The sequence below is a fragment of the Bison bison genome, unplaced genomic scaffold (assembly GCF_000754665.1).
Source record: "Bison bison bison isolate TAMUID 2011002044 unplaced genomic scaffold, Bison_UMD1.0 scf7180017864068, whole genome shotgun sequence".
NCBI classification, from domain to species: Eukaryota; Metazoa; Chordata; class Mammalia; order Artiodactyla; family Bovidae; genus Bison; species Bison bison.
Genome location: NW_011494640.1, coordinates 3,635,284 through 3,652,783, shown reverse-complemented (window position 1 = coordinate 3,652,783; position 17,500 = coordinate 3,635,284). Strand labels below are relative to the sequence as shown.

At 44.5% G+C, this 17,500-nt stretch overlaps 1 protein-coding gene across 1 annotated transcript in view; it reads left to right on the top strand.

Moving 5' to 3' along the window:
* DIS3L2 (DIS3 like 3'-5' exoribonuclease 2) overlaps nucleotides 1-17,500 on the top strand; it is a 347,038-nt gene that overhangs the window by 235,690 nt on the left and 93,848 nt on the right. Inside the window, exon 12 of the mRNA XM_010837096.1 lies at nucleotides 1,988-2,095. Coding sequence (XP_010835398.1) covers nucleotides 1,988-2,095 — 108 coding nt within the window. The remainder of the gene's footprint in view (nucleotides 1-1,987; nucleotides 2,096-17,500) is intronic.

Genomic DNA, 17,500 nt, shown 5'->3' with positions numbered 1-17,500 from the left:
CCTGCATTGCAGGTGGATTCTTTACCAGCTGAGCTACCAGTTGGTATAATTGTCTGGTAATGCAGTGCAGAGAAGAACCCAACAATGCTCACTCAACAAACTCGATTTACTCTGTTTTACTCAGCTTGGGCCGCCATACAGTATACCATAGACTGAGCATTTTTTTTTCACAGTTCTGGAGGCTGGAAGTCCTAGATGAAGGTGCTGGCCAGTTCAGTTCCTAGTGGAGACTCTCTTCCTGGCTTGTGTAGGGCTGTGTGGGTCTTCACAAGGCTTTCTTTCTGTGTGTGTGCAGGGCAGGGAGCCACGAATGACTTCTCTACTTATCAGATCAGGGCCCCACCCTTATGACCTCATTTAACCTTAATTACACCTAAAGACCCCACCTTTGGGAGGTGACTGTATTGGGTACAGTCACATTGAGGGTTAGGGCTTCAATGTAGGAATTAGGGGGTGGGGGAGACATGATTCAGTCCATAGCCTAGTCCAAAGGCTGAAATTATGTGAAATCTTTACAATTCAATCCTGAGACAATATGGTATTAAAATTTTCTCCATTTTTATAGTACATTTATGCAGGTTAATAAGTGTTATTTTGCAAAGCACTCAATGCATGCAAGAAAATGTTAATTATTTAGATCACTTTTGAATACTCATTAAACAAGTTAACAAAGAAAATACAGTGTCATCTGAACAGATGGTTCAGAAACAATAGCAAGAACATTTTTTCAAAAGTAGGTGCCTTATAAAAAGCTTTTGGGCTTCCCTGGTGGCTCAGTGGTAAAGAGCCTGCCTGCCAGTACAGTAGACGTAGGTTCAATCCGTGACTCAGGAAGATCCCACGTGCTGTGGAGCAGCTGAGCCCATCTGCCACAACTGTTGGGTCTGTGCACTAGAGCCTGTGTTCTGCAACAAAAGAAGCCACTGCAATGAGAAGCCCACCCACCACAGCTAGAGAAAGCCCACACAGCAACGAAGACTGTGTCCCAAGATTAAATAAATAAATAAAATTAAGTTTTTTAAAAAAAAGCTGTTACCAGAAGTCTTCAGGTGGTCATTAGGTTTTTATATACAAAAGATTCAGCATCCTTCAGAATAATGCTGAGTAATGCCATATAGTTACTACCATTTTTTGTTACTGGTGTGGGCTTTTCCATATCAAAGGTTACTGTAACGTATTAAAACAGAATAAATGTCCAAATACTCTTCACACAGAGTAAGATACCACTGGGGTTTGTTTTGCTTTTGCTGAGGAAGGATCTTGACTAGCTAACTTGACCTCAGCTAGTGCACAGCTGCCGCTCCGTTACAGTGCTCCCTGTGCCTGACACTGCACATCCTGGAGGCCTGCAGTAAGTGTGCTGGGTAAACATCTGTTAATACGGCTGTTTTTAGTTTGGGAGGTAGATGGGAGTCGATGTCATTAATCAAAACTATGGGAGAAAGAAAAGATTTAAAGGCAGGAGGGAGACAGTCAGAAGTATCCTCAGGACATCCAGGAAGAGCCACTCATTTTGTCTTTGGAATTTTAGAGAAAACAAATAACATTCCAGGATGGCTGTAAGTCATCATTTGAAAGTACGTTGAAGAGGATTTCTTTTTTTTTTTTTTTAATTGAAGAGGGTATACCATTGAACTGAGATAGTTATATCCAAAAGTACAAGTCATTCTTGAGTCTTGAGCTTCAATTTTAGTATATAGTAAATGTAGTTATTTTTTTTATTGCTATCATGTATTTTTCCCTGTATTACCAGTTCTCAGCTTTCCGGTTCACATTCCCATGTAATGTTAAAGCCTCACGGAAAAGTATCAGATAATGTGGTCTTTCTGCTGAATTTTCAGGGAAAAGAGCTTCCACCATGTTCATCTCACTCTGGAAGCTCAGGCTATTCCCCGGAAGGAACCCCCCCTCCCTGGGCTGCTTCTCTGCTGGCAGGTAACTGCTGCAAATCTGGCAAAGCCACTCATAGCCTGTTCCCTGTCCATAGGTTGTCCCGATGCTTCCCAGGCTGCTGTGTGAAGAGCTGTGTAGCCTCAATCCCATGACTGACAAGCTGACCTTCTCCGTGATCTGGACGCTAACTCCGAAGGGCAAGGTAAGGACTTAACACACATGTCCCTTCTGTTTGGTGACTTCCTCGTAAGCACCCACCGTGTTCCTGGCGTTGGTCTGGAGCCCCGTGGTGGGAGGAAGAGGGCAGCGAAGGAGCCTCCCCAGCAAGGAGGACATGGGAGAAAAGCTCTCAGTCTGTTTAGAAGGCTGAACCTCAGTGGTTTTCAGTGTGTCACGTGAAGGAAGAAACGGTGTAAGCAGAGTCCCGTGGGGGAGGCCTCGCGCAGCAGAGGGTGTCCGTGAAGGGGACAGTGGGCAGGCCCCGGCTGCAGTTAGGAGAGCAGACGGGGTGAAGGGGGTCATTTGGGGAAAGGGTGGCGAGTTTGGGTAGGTGAGGTGGACTCGAACCATGGGGACCTGCAAATGCCAGGCCCCATGAATGATGGCTGTTAGGGTTCCTCTGAAGTGTCATGAGAAAGGATACATTTTAGATTAGTGCTGTGACTTCCCTGGTGGTCCAGTGGTTAAGAATCCACCTGCCAGTGCAGGGTACATGGGCTCACTCCCTCGTCCGGGAAGACTGCACATCCTGCAGAGCAGCTAAGCCTGCGTGTGCCCAAGAGCCTGTGCTCCACAACAAGAGAAGCCACTGCAGTGAGAAGCCTGCGCACCGCACCTAGAGAAAGCCCATGTGTAGTAACGAAGACCCAACACAGCCAAAACTGATTAAATAAATCTTTTTTAAAAAAGAAAGATGGGTGCTGCATCATGGTGCTGTTTGAAGAGGAGCAAAATTTGCATGAGGTCGTGCTGTAATCAAGGCCCAAGGCGACGAAACCATGGACTGAGAGCAGAGGGGAGCAGGATGTCAGGAGCCATTCCCTAAATATAGGGAATAAATGAGACAGATAAATGAAAGATGACTCCAGAAGAAACTAGGCACCTCCCCCACAACAGAAGCAACACTGAACTTCTGAAAATAGGGTAATGATTGGGGAAGCTATGGTACCAGCTCAGTGCAGTGCTGCACAATTTCTAAAGCTATTATGGAGACCATGTAAGAACATGGGAACTGTTTATGCTGTAATATTAAATAGAAGTTTAAAAAAAAAAGATATTTAATTGTAAAGAGGTTCCAAATAAAGATGGAGGATCAAATGCCCACATTTACTTTCATTCCCTCCCAAAACCTCACTAAAACAACAGTGAAGAGATTTTTTTTTAAGACATAAACCCACAAGGACAAAGAGAATGGGAGAGGAGACAACAGCAACAAAAATTTGGAAGCCGGGAAGCAGATGGATGAGTGGTAACTGACTTAGCAGTCCCGAGAAAGCCAAATCCTGAGCCAACAATAGCGAAAGCCAAGAAACAACCCAGTTTACACAGAAGAACCCTGAAGAAGTTCAGAAATTGACAGCAGCAGCTATCTCTGGGAAGTAGGGGAGAGGTGGGCGAAGAGGAGACTAACTGTATTGGTTGAAGGTTTACTTTAAAAGATTGTCGCTTCCATAACCTAGTAGAAGATCAGAAATTTGTCCCCAAGACAGGATAAAGGAAAGGATGCTGAACTGGGGGCCACCAAACACAGCTGTGGTCATGACCCACTGCAGGAGGCTGAGTGAACGCTGGCACACCAAACATTAAGAGGCCCATCTTTTCTTCCCCGGCAACCTCAGAATTCTAGTAGCCAAGCCTATACCCTTGACTCAGAAGATAGGAAAATCTTTCTCTGAGGAATCTGAGTGGTGAAGATTTAAAGATAAAAACCTCAAGGATTTCCCAACCAGCAGCCCAGCTGTATTTCCCTACAGTAAACCCTGTGGACAACAAGCTCCACCCACTCAAGCAGAGCTTTTTAGGATTTCACTAAAAATCAGCCTTTTCACATTTCACTCTCCTGTATAGAGACAAGAGGAAAGCCTCTAACATGGAACAGGAAAACCAAAGTAAACAAGTGGGGAACAACTGGAGCAAAACAAACTACACAAGGAATGGAGGAGGAAGTGGCTACCGCTCTAGTATTCTTGCCTGGGAAATCCCATGGACAGAGGAGCTTGGCAGACTACAGTCCATGGGGTTGCAAAAGAGTCAGACATGACTGAATGACTAACAACACATAAGGAGAAGAAACTTTTTTGTATCCTCAGAGAGTCCCTTTCTAAAAGAAAGTATCTATACTACAAGATCTAGGTACTTTGAAAAAGAAACATTCAGAAGGGGGCAGGGGGAGGAGCTCTTTTTTAAAAATTCCATTAACAGCATGAAATTAAAAACATGATAGAAGAAATGAAGTCTCAGGGTTCAGATTGGAAGATAAAGTTGAAAAATTGTCCCAGAATAAGACAGAAAAGTAGAGCACCAGTCCAAGATATCCAACATCTATTCAGTGACCATTCCAGAAATAGGGAACAGAGAAAGAAGAAATCATCAACACGATCATTCAGAGAGATGCCCCATCACCACAGGGTGTGACCCTCCAGGCCAAAAGAGCACACTGCCCAGCACGGTAATGGGAACACTGTCTCCAAGCCACATTGCCATAGAATTTCAGAGCACTGAGGATAAAGAAAAGATCCTATAGGCTGCTAAGAAGAAGAATAAAAAAGAAAGAAAGAGGCTCATACAGTAGATCAGAACTCAGAAAAAACTTCAGACTTTTTTGTTAGAACCCTAGAAGTTAGATGACAATGAAGCCAAGTTCTCTAATTTCTGGAAGACTGTGACCTCCGTGCTAAAATGCTGTACCTAACTAAGCCATCGATATAATGTGAGAGTAGGAAAGGACATTTTCAGACTTGCAAGGTCTCAAACAAAAAATGTTCATCTTACATACCCTTTCTCAGGAAGCTTTCACCAAGAAGAAAGAGTAAATCAGGAAGGAGGAAGACATGGGACTCGGGAAACTAATAAACCCATACAATAAAGAAGTGAAAGACTTACCTAGATCACAAGTCACCAGACTTCCTTGTCGGGGACCAGTTAGTAAACCTGTTTTTGGACACCATGTGGTCTGTTAGAGTTACTCATGAAAGAAGACTATATAAATAATGTGAGCAGGCTGTGACCCACTAAAACTTCTCTTAAAAACAAGTGACTGACTGAATTTGGCCCACAGACCATAATTTGTTGACCCCTGACCTAGATGATGGTGAAGAAAATTCCCAGGGTACCAGCTCTATGCAGATGCAGAAAACAGGGGATCAGATTGGAGCAGGTCAGAAGGTGACCATCTGCAAGTCAGGAAGAAAGCTGGCACCAGAAACTGAATTGATTGCCATCTTGGTCTTGGATTTCCCAGCCTCCAGAACTATGAGAAAGAAATTGTTCAAGCTCCCCGGTCTATGGTATTTTGTTATGGCAGCCCCAGTAGACCAACACCACATCAACTTGAACTTTTATACTGGGTTACATTAAAATCTATCCATCTGTTTTACACTTTGAATGGATTTTTATTCATGCATGATTTTTTATCCAATAGTCACGTATAGATGTGAGAGTTGGACCATAAAGAAGGTTGAGCACCAAAGAATTGATGCTTTCGAACTGTGGGTTGGAGAAGACTCTTGAGAGTCCCTTGGACTGCAAGGAGATCAAACCAGTCAATCTAAAAGGAAATCAATCCTGAATATTCATTGGAAGGACTGATGCTGAAGCTAAAGGTCCAATACTTTGGCTACCTGATGGGAAGAACTGACTCATTGGAAAAGACCCTGATGCTGGGAAAGATTGAGGGCAAGAGGAAAGGGGGGCAACAGAGGATGAGAGGGCTGGAAGGCATCACTGGCTCAGTGGACATGAGTTTGAGCAAACTCAGCCATGAAGGACAGGGAAGCCTGGTGTGCTGCAGTCCATGGAGTTGCAGAGTCAGACACGACTAAGTAACTGAACTGGCTGGTATTTTCAGACTAGTAGTCTGATTTTTTAAATGTGGACACATTTCATTATATTAAAAAGTCACATTTATTAGTGTCTACTTGTCTACAGATCCTAGACAAGTCTAAGTATTGGAAAACATGTATCATTTACATGGGTATATGATACAAGGTTTCCAAAATTCTAATTTTTATGACAGCTTGAATTTTATCATTAGCAATGGATAACGTTCGTTGTTTTTCTTGACGTGCCAGATAACCATAATGTGTCATTCTTCCTCCAAGTAAAAAATGGTGTTCTGTAAAAAAAGATGGTCATTTCACCTCACTACAAAGTATGTAAGTGCTTTTCCCCAAGACAGCCGTCATACTTGGCCATGCTGCTAAGTGGAAAAGACAAGTACACAAGAGTTGAGCCACAGTAAAAGCAATAAACGCGGTAAGTTCCTTACCGCTTCATCAGGAACATGCTTAAGTGAAGGAGGTTTTTACTTTCCTGTCAGTGTGAGCCAGTGACGAGACCCTGACCTCTGGCAGCACTTGCTGTTGTGTGATTCATGCCAAGCATCAACAGTTTTCCCCACCAGTGCTTCTGGGCCATCAATATAAATGGAACATACACAGAAAAGGCCACCTGATGCCTTAGTATTAATACTATTACGAAAATAGTTTTGACCTCATGGATCCCTGAATGGAGTCCATAGACCGTACTTCAAGAACCACTGTTTTAAACAATTGATGGAAAGCTTGAAGTGGATTAATGTACAGAGCAGACAGAAAAACCAACCAAATTGAAACAAAACAGTTACTAATTTCACTAAAAATAAAAAGCTGTATAGGGAAGAATAGTAACCTTGAGTATTTACATAGTTGTAATAGTTAATTCTCATAGTGATTATGTAATTTTATTGGTAGGATGAGGGCCTGGGAATGCTTACGTGTGTGTGTGTGTGGTTGGGGGAAGGGAGCATGTGTGGCAAGAAGAGTTAATTTGCCCCTTCTATAGTGAAAAAGTTTGTGAATGATGCCTAAAACTGAAAAATCAAGAAGAAGTAATCCGGCAGATTGTATAGAATTGTGAAAGTAAATACCAAAATAATCTACTGAGAGATGACAGTGGTTACCCCTGGGGAGGGGCAGAGGACTGCTGTTCTTCTTAACAAGCCTTTAAAACCACTTCACTGTTTGAAATGTGGCCACTTTAATTTTTTTATTTTTATTTTGAAAAATTTCAAATATACATGAAAGTGCAGAAAATAGCACAATAAATCCACCATCCCTATCTCCTAGATTTAACAACCGTCTTTTCTTTGCTAAAGCATTTTAAAGCAAACCATAGACATCACGTCATTTCATGCATACGTATTTTCATATGTGGCTCTAAAAAATTTGGATATTTCCTTATATAACCACAATGCCATTGGCACACCTAACAGTTAATATTAGTGCCTCGGTGTCATTTAAAACCTAGTTCATAATTTCATTTCCCAGATTGTCTCCAATTGAGAGACAATCCACTCCAATCCACAGGGGAATCAAAACAAGTTACCTACATAACATTTGGGTTTTGTGACTTTGAATATCTGATAATAAGTTCCTTTTTAAGAGTTAAGAAGCAAACACTACCTGAAATACGAAGAAAGAAATGTGAAGACAGTAGGCCAGCAATCATATTTCTGTGAAAGTGGGAACTTGCATGGGGGAAAAAAAATGAATGGAAAAAGACCAGAAGGAAATAAAATAGAATGCCAGTAATGGTTGTGTTTGGGTAGCAAGGCTATGAGTAACTTTTTCTACTTTTTTGTATTTTCTAGTGTTTTTCAAAAATATGTATTACTTCCATATTTTTATAAATGTTTATTTTTGCAAAAGTTTAACTAAACAGAAAAATAAAAGCCTGAAAGTTAGAGGAAAACTAACTTGAGTCAACAGAAAAGAACTTTGAATCTGAACTAAGCCTGCCAGGGTCAGACCCAAGAAATAAAAAGCTTCCTGATCTAACAAGCTTCTAAAATATGAGGGTCATAAAAGAAGCACTCGGAAGAGGTAGACTCTGAAAACTTGGTTGGTCTGTAGGTTTTCTGTCGGAGGCAGTGTCTGGTGACCAAGCCTTCTGGCACGAGGGGCTGGAGAGCAGGTGTGAAGGAGGCACAGGGTCCAGGAAGGGATGCCGGGCCTCTGGCAAACCCAGTCAAAGAGGAAGTGTGAGGCTTTGGACCTGGGACAGTCATGGAGCAAGACTCACTAACCATACTCCTTGTGCTGCAGTCAGACATCCTACTCAGAACAAGAGGCCACACGGTGGGTTGACCTGATCAGTTAGTCCTGGAGTGTAGTGACAATAAGTGTCTTCCTGCTCACAGTCAAGATACATGAGAGTTCAGATCCCAAACTCGTGTCCAGGAGCTAGTGCTTGTTCAGATCCCAAACTCGTGTCCAGGAGCTAGTGTTTGTTGAAGACACTGGCAAAGGAGAGCCTGAGTTGGTGGGGTTGTTGTTCAGTCACTCAGTCATGTCCATCTCTTTGCGACCCCATGGACTGTAGCACGCCAGGCTTCCCTATCCTTCACCATCTCCCAGAGCTTGCCCAAACTCATGAGTTGGTAGGGAGGGGTGGGAAAAAAGATGGGGTGGTTCAGGGGGCCAAAGAGAACTTCCCAGGTGGTGCTAGTGGTAAAGAACCTGCTTGCCAGTGAATCCATAAGAGACATGGATTCAGTCCCTGGGTTGGGAAAATCCCCTAGAGGAGGGCATGGCAACCCACCCCAGTATTCTTGCCTGGAGAATCCCATGGACCAAGGAGCCTGATGAGCAATGGTCCATAGGGTCTGAAAGAGTCAGACATGACTGAAGCGGCTTAGTACAGGGTGTCAGAGAAGGCTGGTAAGGAGGAAAGCAGCACGCATCAAGAACCCAGTAAGCCTGAGACTTGGTTAGTACACAGTGGTGGCTTCTCATAGTGCAAGGGCTTGGACTTCAAAGGAGCTGGGGCATGGCCAGCAGCATCAGGCATGGCTGCCAGTCTCCCCTGGAGCTGAAGTGGAGAAAGGTTTTGTTTTTTTCCTTCATCTACTGGAATGCCTTACTTTGTAGAGCTATAGAAAGCCTATTCTAACTGTTTTTAAACACCCAGTAGATTTTTTTAAGTATCTACTAGGAAACCTTGGTGTCATATATGTTAATAGTTTCCTTAAGCCAGTGTTCAGGTTTTTAGAATGAAAAACTCTGAAAGATCTGGTTTTTGGCGTGTTTCTCACATATTGGTGGTAAGAGTGTTGTCCTCTGATCTAGATAGCTCTGATTCTATGTTTTCCTAAGGGAAACACACCCAGCTGAACCTTGTGCTTTGGAAGTCCAGCTCTGGACCCATGAAATCCTCTCCGACCATGTCAGTGCAATCTCATATCTGGTTACCTCCAGCACGTCTGTCTCACTGGGCACCAAGCTCCTGCAAAACAGAGACCATGTCCACAGGCCCTGGCTCATCAGAGGTCTCAATTTGAAGTCACCTTTGGGAAATAAACACCAATGTTACACTTTAAAGAAGGTCACAGACAATGAATCTAACTTGATACCTAAGTCCTAAAGCCTGGGAACCCTAAAATCTCAGGTCAGAGGTCAGAATAATAAAGGAAGAGTCTCGCAGTTACAGTAGCAATTCACAGCCTGTGTGTCCTGGCTGTGCTGTCTGGCTCAGGCAGAACACAAGCATGTACTCCAGGGGGAGCCCAGTTCAGCCCCAGTCCATGGTGCACCTCTTTCAGCCACTTCTGTAGCCCCCAGCCCCAGTCATTGTTGACTCCGGTCATCTTCTGACCCCTCACCTCCTGGCCAGCAGTGAGTCACCTCAGCTTTGTCTCCAGCACCTCCTCTTCCTCACCACTGTCAGCACTGACGACTGCCTCCAAGCTGCCACCCTCCTCCACCTGGACTCCAGGGGCCTCCCAGCTGTCCCCCGACCTTCGGCTCCTACCCCACTTCATCTTCTCCCTACACAGCGGTCCGAGGGAGTCTTCTAAATCAGAAATCAGGTCTCATCTTTCTGTCCTTTTTAATGAGCCTCCAGTCTCTCATTCGGAATAAAATCTAGGAAACCTTTAAAGTGGGAATTTTTTTCCTATTCTTTTTTTTCCTCTGTCTTCTCTGCTAGAAATGCGTGGATTCCAGAGAGTTCTTGGGACTCGAGTCTTTCCTCGTTCCTGGACCATCTTTACTCACATGGGAAGAGTGGCTTTTAGGGTGTGGCTGAGCTTTCCGCTGTGTGGCAGCTCCCCAGCCCACCTTCCGGGACCTGACCTCAGCAGGGGTCAGCCCTTCTCAGCCGCCACCTTAGAGCACCCTGCAGGTCATTGGCCACTCCTCGTGGCTCTGGGGAAGTGTTTCCAGTCCCCACCTAACACCTCTTTCTGAACAGCAGACATTGTAGGGGCACTGTGGGATGTGCCAGTCCAGGCTGCCTTTTTTCAGCTGGACCTTCAGTGCTGCTTAGAGGGATCCTTTTATTTGTTGCTTATGTATTTGTTTCAAGCCCTTATTCTTGGACATCCTCGCAGTCCAGTGGTTAAGAATGTGCTCCCAGCTCAGGAGCACGGGTTCTATCACTGGTTGGGGAGGATCTCACATGCTGTGTATGGTGGCAAAAAAAAAAAAAACAAAACCAAAAAACGAATAACTTTGCAGTTAATAATAAAGATAAATAAGTGTGAAATGGTATTAAAAAAAACTTTATTCTTGGTTCTGGCTTCCAACTTTGCTTCCATTCCTCTCTACTTCGAGACCAATGATTCCCCCAGGTGACTTTCAGTTTTCCTTCTGGGAAACCAGAGAGATCAGCCAGCTGGGTCTGCTGAAGTTCCTCCCTTCGGAGTCATCCTTCCCGTCTCGTGATGCAGAAAAAAACACTCCTGCTCCAACCAGAGGGTAAGCCCTCCGTCCTCAGATCTGAAATGGCATCAGCATCCCTCTGAACCACTCAGATCTTCACTGTCTAGCCCACCTCACCCCTGCCACATCCCGGCAGTTCTAAGTGATAACAGCTCTACCTTTGCCAAGCGTCTCTCATCAGTTCTTCCTTTCCTATCGCCACAGTCACTGTCCCTACTCACCATCCTCCCTGGTTGACAAAGGCTGTTTATGGCCTCGTCCTTCCGTTTCCCCAGTGGTGTTAGGTGACTTTTAGAAGCTGAATCTGGTCCCATTACACTACTACTTAGTATCCTCTTACAGTGGGACAGTGGGTTATGATTATCCACGAAAGTCCGTAATCTCCAGAGCATGACCAGCGCAGGCCTCCACCAGCCCCTTCTCGCATTGCGTGGCCATCCTTCAGCCCCTCAACCTCTGCTGACCGGTTCATTTGGCCTCATACAGAATTGTTCTACTACTGAGACTTTGCATATGCTTTTTCCACTTCCTAGAGTGTCCTTCCCTTCATCCCTACTAACATGAATCCTACTTATCCTATGAGACTCAGCTAAAATGTCACATCTTCCATGAAAGTGTTATTATTCCTTCCTTCATTCATTTAGTAAATACTCATTGAAGATTTGCTATGTTGAGACACTATACAAGGTGTTGAAGATATAGGAATTAAATATGCACCAAAATAGAAATAGTAGTTAATTCCCAATGGTGGATTCATAGGAGATTTTTTTTTCCTTCTCCTTTTCCCACATATATATATATTTTTAAGTTTTCTGCAGTGAATTGATATTGTCATTGTAGTAAAAATAAGATTTTGAGGGTTTTTTTTCCTGTTTTTTTTTTTTTAAGTGAGGCGGGGGGAGATATTGGAGTATGTTTGTAGGCTGCATAGGGAGGCGAATCAGAGATGTTGCTGATGAAGAAAGAAGGAACAAAGCTTTGGAACCATGAAGGAAGGGGCTTCCCTGGTGGCTTAGACCTACAGTACAGGAACCATGAAGGAAGGGGCTTCCCTGGTGGCTTAGACCTACAGTACAGGAGACCCAGGTTCGATCCCTGGGTCGAGAAGATCCCCTGGAGAAGGAAATAGCAACTCACTCCAGTATTCTTGCCTGGAAAATTCCATGGACAGAGGAGCCTGATGAAAGAAGTGGGAATTTCAGGACCTAAACTCCAGGAGGGGAGATTAGCTCCCACTAGGAGGATGAGGACCACAGACTTCCCTAGCGCAGAGAACGTGCAGCGTGGGGTCCCTGCTGAAATCTGGAAAGGAGGCAGGTTGGCCTTTCTGAGGATGTGCGTAGATGGGAAGAGCCCCGCCCTCCCTGTCAGAGCCCATTTTCCCACCTCGCTGCCCCTACAGCACCTGTCAGTGCCATTTGTATGCACATCTATCATCCGACCGGACCTTAACATCATGCTTAATTTTTTTAAATCTCTTCTCCTCATATACAGCACAGGGTCAAAAGCCCAAAAATGCTTAAAAATTACTTCATAAAGTGAATTGCATATCCATTTTCCGGGACTTCCCTGGTGGCTCAGTGGTAAAGAATGCACCTGCCAAGCAGGAGACATGACTTTGAACCCTGGATCAGGAAGGTCCCCTGGAGGAGGAAATGGCAACCCAGTCCAGTATTCTTGTCTGGAAAATTCCATGGATAGAGGAGCCTGGAGGGCTACAGTTGATGGGGTCACAAAGAGCTGGACACTAGTTAGCGACTAAAACAGCAACATATCCATTTACACAGTTCTGTTTAGCCTGCTTTATTAGAATGGTGTTTCCTTGGTAAGGCGTTTTTATCGCAGCAGCCTTTTCAGCACCCTGAGCTGTATCCTGGGGTTGAGGAGGGTCTGACACAGCTGCCCGAGTGTCTTCCCCCTACTGCCTTCCCTGCTCACCTTGCTGCTAACACACCAGCTGCCACCCATGGAAATGCTATAGAACTTGAAAAATAAAACTATGATCCTCCCGGGTCATCTTGTGTCTGCAGCAAGCCCACAGAGCCAAGCACAAGCACAGGACTGTGTGACTGGGGGCTGCAGGTCATGATAAAGAAACAGTGCTGGGTTTTATGTCTCCTCTTAGGACACTTCAGTGCAAATCTTGCCCAATCAACTCCCAGTGAGAGACCATAGCTCCCAAGGCTGATTCTGAAAATAATAGAAAAGTTCCCTGAATTTTAATTTTTAGTCCTCAGCAGAGCAGGGCACAGTCGCTTTATTTCAGACCTATAGAGACAGCCGGGGCAGAGGAGCCTTTGGAAGAGCTCGGTTGTGTCCTTTGTGTCCTGGTTTGCTAACGAAGATAGCAGGCAATTAGGGGCTGACCTGAAGTGAGGTCACTTCAAGGGAACAGCAGACCTGAGCACAGATTTTGCTATGAATCCTTGAGTTTAAAGTAAAAATTCAAAATAAAATATTTTCAAGACATAAAAAGACGTGTATCATTCATAGGATTGTTGTCGCTGTTGTTCAGTCACTAAGTCGTGTCCGATTCTTTTGCAGACAAAAAAATTTTTTTTTTAATCAGCCTTTCCTGCATTTTGAGGTTACTAATCATGAAGTTGATTTAAAGTTAAGGACTTGGGCTCTGAGGTTAATAAACAATGTGTTGCTGTGCTGCCTGCCTTTAAAAGAAGGATGGACCTCGTTTTTGGCGAGATGACTTCGTTTGGTCTTTTTGGAAGGTTGGGACTGAATTATCCTCACTGGCTTTAGAAATCTGTGATTCTGTTTTTCCTGCATCTTTCTGAACCCAATCCTTAGAAGCTTCCTCCATGGCTCTCCTGTGCTTTCCTCCCTCTCCCCCACCTGCAGCTTCCTTCCCACAGCCCTCAGGCCTCCCAACCAGTCCACCACCTCCAAAGATTCCTCCTGCCCCCGCAACCTGCCTCTCAACTGTCTGCAGTAAAGGGAACACTTTTCAAAGACTTCCCTGGCTTCCCTGGTGTTTCAGATAGTAAAGAATCTGCCTGCAGTACTGGAAACCCAGGTTCAATCCCTGGGTCAGGAAGATCCCCTGCAGAAGGGAATAGCAACCCACTCCAGTATTCTTGCCTTGGAGAATCCCATGGACAGAGGAGCCTGGCGGATTCCTTGGCATTGCAAAGAGTCAGATGCGACTGGGCGACTAACACTTTCCAAAGACTGCCCAGTCGGGGTCCCTCATCCTGTGTCACAGGAATGGAATTCTCGTCTCTTGACCATATCCTGCCTTCAGACTCTTGTGCCATTCTAAGGTTTACAAGGCAGACAGTTGAGGGAGTTGCCTTATTTCTTTCATCTTTGGATTTGAAGTTTAGACCTTTAGGTCAAAATGCTGGAGGGGAGTAAAATTTGGCATTCCAGAATATCTTTTGGGCTTCTCCTCATAGCTCAGTTGATAAAGAATCCGCTTGCAATGCAGGAGACCCCTATTCAATTCCTGGGTCGGAAAGATCCACTGGAGAAGGGAGGAATAGGCTGCCCACTCCAGTATTCTTGGGCTTCCCTTGTGGCTCAGCTGGTTAAGAATCTGCCTACAATGTGGGAGACCTGGGTTCAATCCCTGGAGAAGGGAACTTGCTACCCACTCCAGTATTCTGGCTTGGAGAATTCCATGGACTGTATAGTCCATGGGGTCACAAAGAATCAGACACGACTGAGTGACTTTCACTTTGACTTTCAGGATGTCTCTTGGGCATGTGGATTGTTTCAAGCTGAAAACAATCAGGATCCAAAAGACTCAAGAAGAAACTCTGACTTTACCTTCACTGTCTAAAGAATGTAGATAGATGACCTGCTTCTAAAAGGGAGAGAGCTATCATCACAGATAACTCTAGGATGGACTAGGTATGGTAGACAGGAGGAACCTTTCAAAATCTGTTTTGTTTTTTTAATTCCTGTGTGTGTCCCATTGTCTCTGCCCAGTCCGTACGTTGTAAACATTTGTTTATCAAACATTTGCTTTTCCACCTTCATGTGAATTTCCTTCCTCCCCTTCTAAGTCCTGAATCACTAGCCCAACATTCTCTTTTGTCATTAGCTGAAGATGGTATTTAAAGTGAAGCTTTCAGCCATTTTAGTGAGTTACTCAGCTTTCCTGAGTCTCTCCCATGTTTTGTTTGATTTTCTCCTGTTAATCTATCTCATGACAGTTTAATTCTTAGACCAGAAAAACCTGGAAAGGTAGGAAAAAATTTCTTCCTTCCCAACAATAGGAGTAGGCCTGATTATAGTCTGAGGGGCAACAGACTAGGCTGGCAGCAAGTGAGCTCAAACTGTAGATGAGAACACAGTTGACGCCATACAAGTTACTCTTCCAGAAAATTCTTGTACATACACTGCCTTATAAACTAACATGAGCAAACACATGGCCCTCTGGTACCCATGCTCCCTCCTCAGCTTCCGAAAACCGGGTTTGCCTCTTGATGGGTGTCAAGCCAAAAGACACCACTAATCCAGGGTGGGAGAAGGAAGGATTTATTACTTGCAGCAAGTAGGAATAACATGGGGGATCTTTCCCAAAGCAGTGTCTCCCCAGATAGCAAAATTGGGGACGTTTTAAGTTAGGATGCATGCAGGCTCCTAAAGGGGCTTCAGCCAAGGAGGGTTCAGCATAGAATTGGGGCAGAAGTTGGCAGAGTCCATATGATAGTTGATTGAAGTCACAGGCATCAGAAAAGGTCAACATCATCATTCATAGGTTCCAGTTAACCTGGTAGTTGAGCATTGTCAAGGGTGGTTGAATTTTGCAAAACAGCTTCAGGCTAATCTTTACCATTGGAACAGAACTAGGAGTCTTTACAACTGATGTATCATCTCCAATCTGGTGAAGTTAGCTCCCTGGCCTGGTAATAGCTGTTTGTTTTTACCTTCTTTTGTTCCCTTAAAATCAACTACTGAGACCCATTCTTCTGCAAGAGCAAGCACTGTGGCCAGGCTCAGATCATCGAATGGCTTAGGGCTGAAGTGGCTTCTCTTATTTAAGAAAGTCGTGTCTGGCTCGCTACCTCCAGGGACCCCTACCCAATCTACTTACACAGCACCCCCAACACTGAGATATTTCACTCTTCTTTCTTGAGGGGCACAGAGCCAAAGGTCATTCTTCTGTAACTACTTCCTGCTGAGAATGAGCATTGCCATCTCCCTAGTTAGAGGAGTGAAGCTCTCTCTGCTACAGCTAGAGAAGTTTGGGGGTCCACAGAGTAGTGGCTGGATGTACATAGCATTATTCTAGCAGGTGTAGGTGAGGCACAGCAGGAGAGGCAGTTAACAGCAACTTTGCAGCTTCACTGGCAGAGTCTTGTGCCAAGAGCCCCCTGACCCAAACCGTTTTCTCTAAACTGGGAAGAGGATCCTTCAGAGGAGATTTAATTTTTTTTTCATATACATCATGAGGTTTGTCACATTAGAAACTCATCAGGTATAAAACCTAGCATTCAGTATGTCTTATAAGTTCCTCCTTGAACAGCTGTTAAAATATCAAGGGCCGTGCAGTTCTAGAGGATGACTTTTTGTATCATAGAAACTTCTGAGTTCATCAGATTGACAGCCTGATTACTATCATTGTAAGTATCGTTCTTACTGAGTTCAGTTCAGTTCAGTCACTCAGTCGTGTCTGACCCTTTGCGATCCCATGAATCGCAGCACACCAGGCCTCCCTGTCCATCACCATCTCACGGAGTTCACTCAGACTCACGTCCATCAAGTCAGTGATGCCATCCAGCCATCTCATCCTCTGTCATCCCCTTCTCCTCCTGCCCCCAATCCCTCCCAGCATCAGAGTCTTTTCCAATGAGTCAACTCTTCGCATGAGGTGGCCAAAGTACTGGAGTTTCAGCTTTAGCATCATTCCTTCCAAAGAAATCCCAGGGCTGATCTCCTTTAGAATGGACTGGATGGATCTCCTTGCAGTCCAAGGGACTCCCAAGAGTCTTCTCCAACACCACAGTTCAAAAGCATCAATTCTTCGGCGCTCAGCTTTCTTCACAGTCCAACTCTCATATCCATACATGACCACAGGAAAAACCATAGCCTTGACTAGACGGACCTTTGTTGGCAAAGCAATGTCTCTGCTTTTCAATATGCTATCTAGGTTGGTCATAACTTTCTTCCAAGGAGTAAGCGTCTTTTAATTTCATGGCTGCAGTCACCATCTGCAGTGATTTTGGAGCCCCGTGTGCGTGAATGATGATGTCCTCTAGTTTTTTTTTTTTTTATGCGTTTTTTTTCCTTAATAGCAAAAGCAGATATACATTCAAGAGGCCATTAAACAGGCCACTTCGGTCACTATAAACTTTAAGGTAAATCATGTATTAGTTGGAATGGCTTCCCAATACCTAACTCAGTTCATGAAAATTTATTTTATCATTTTTCCTTTTGATTACAAATCCCTTGGTAGGTCAGATTTGTCCCTCAGTGCCAGGGTGATTGCTGCCTGGCATCCATCATGTCCCTTGGTGCCACGCCTCCTTTTTGTTTATTAATAGTGGCCGAGTTGTCCCTCTTGGGGGACAACTCATCAGATACAGTGAACAAGCTCAGTTCAGTTCAGTTCAGTTCAGTCGCTCAGTCGTGTCCGACTCTTCGTGACCCCATGAATCACAGCACGCCAGGCCTCCCTGTCCATCACCAACTCCCGGAGTTCACTCAGACTCACGTCCATCGAG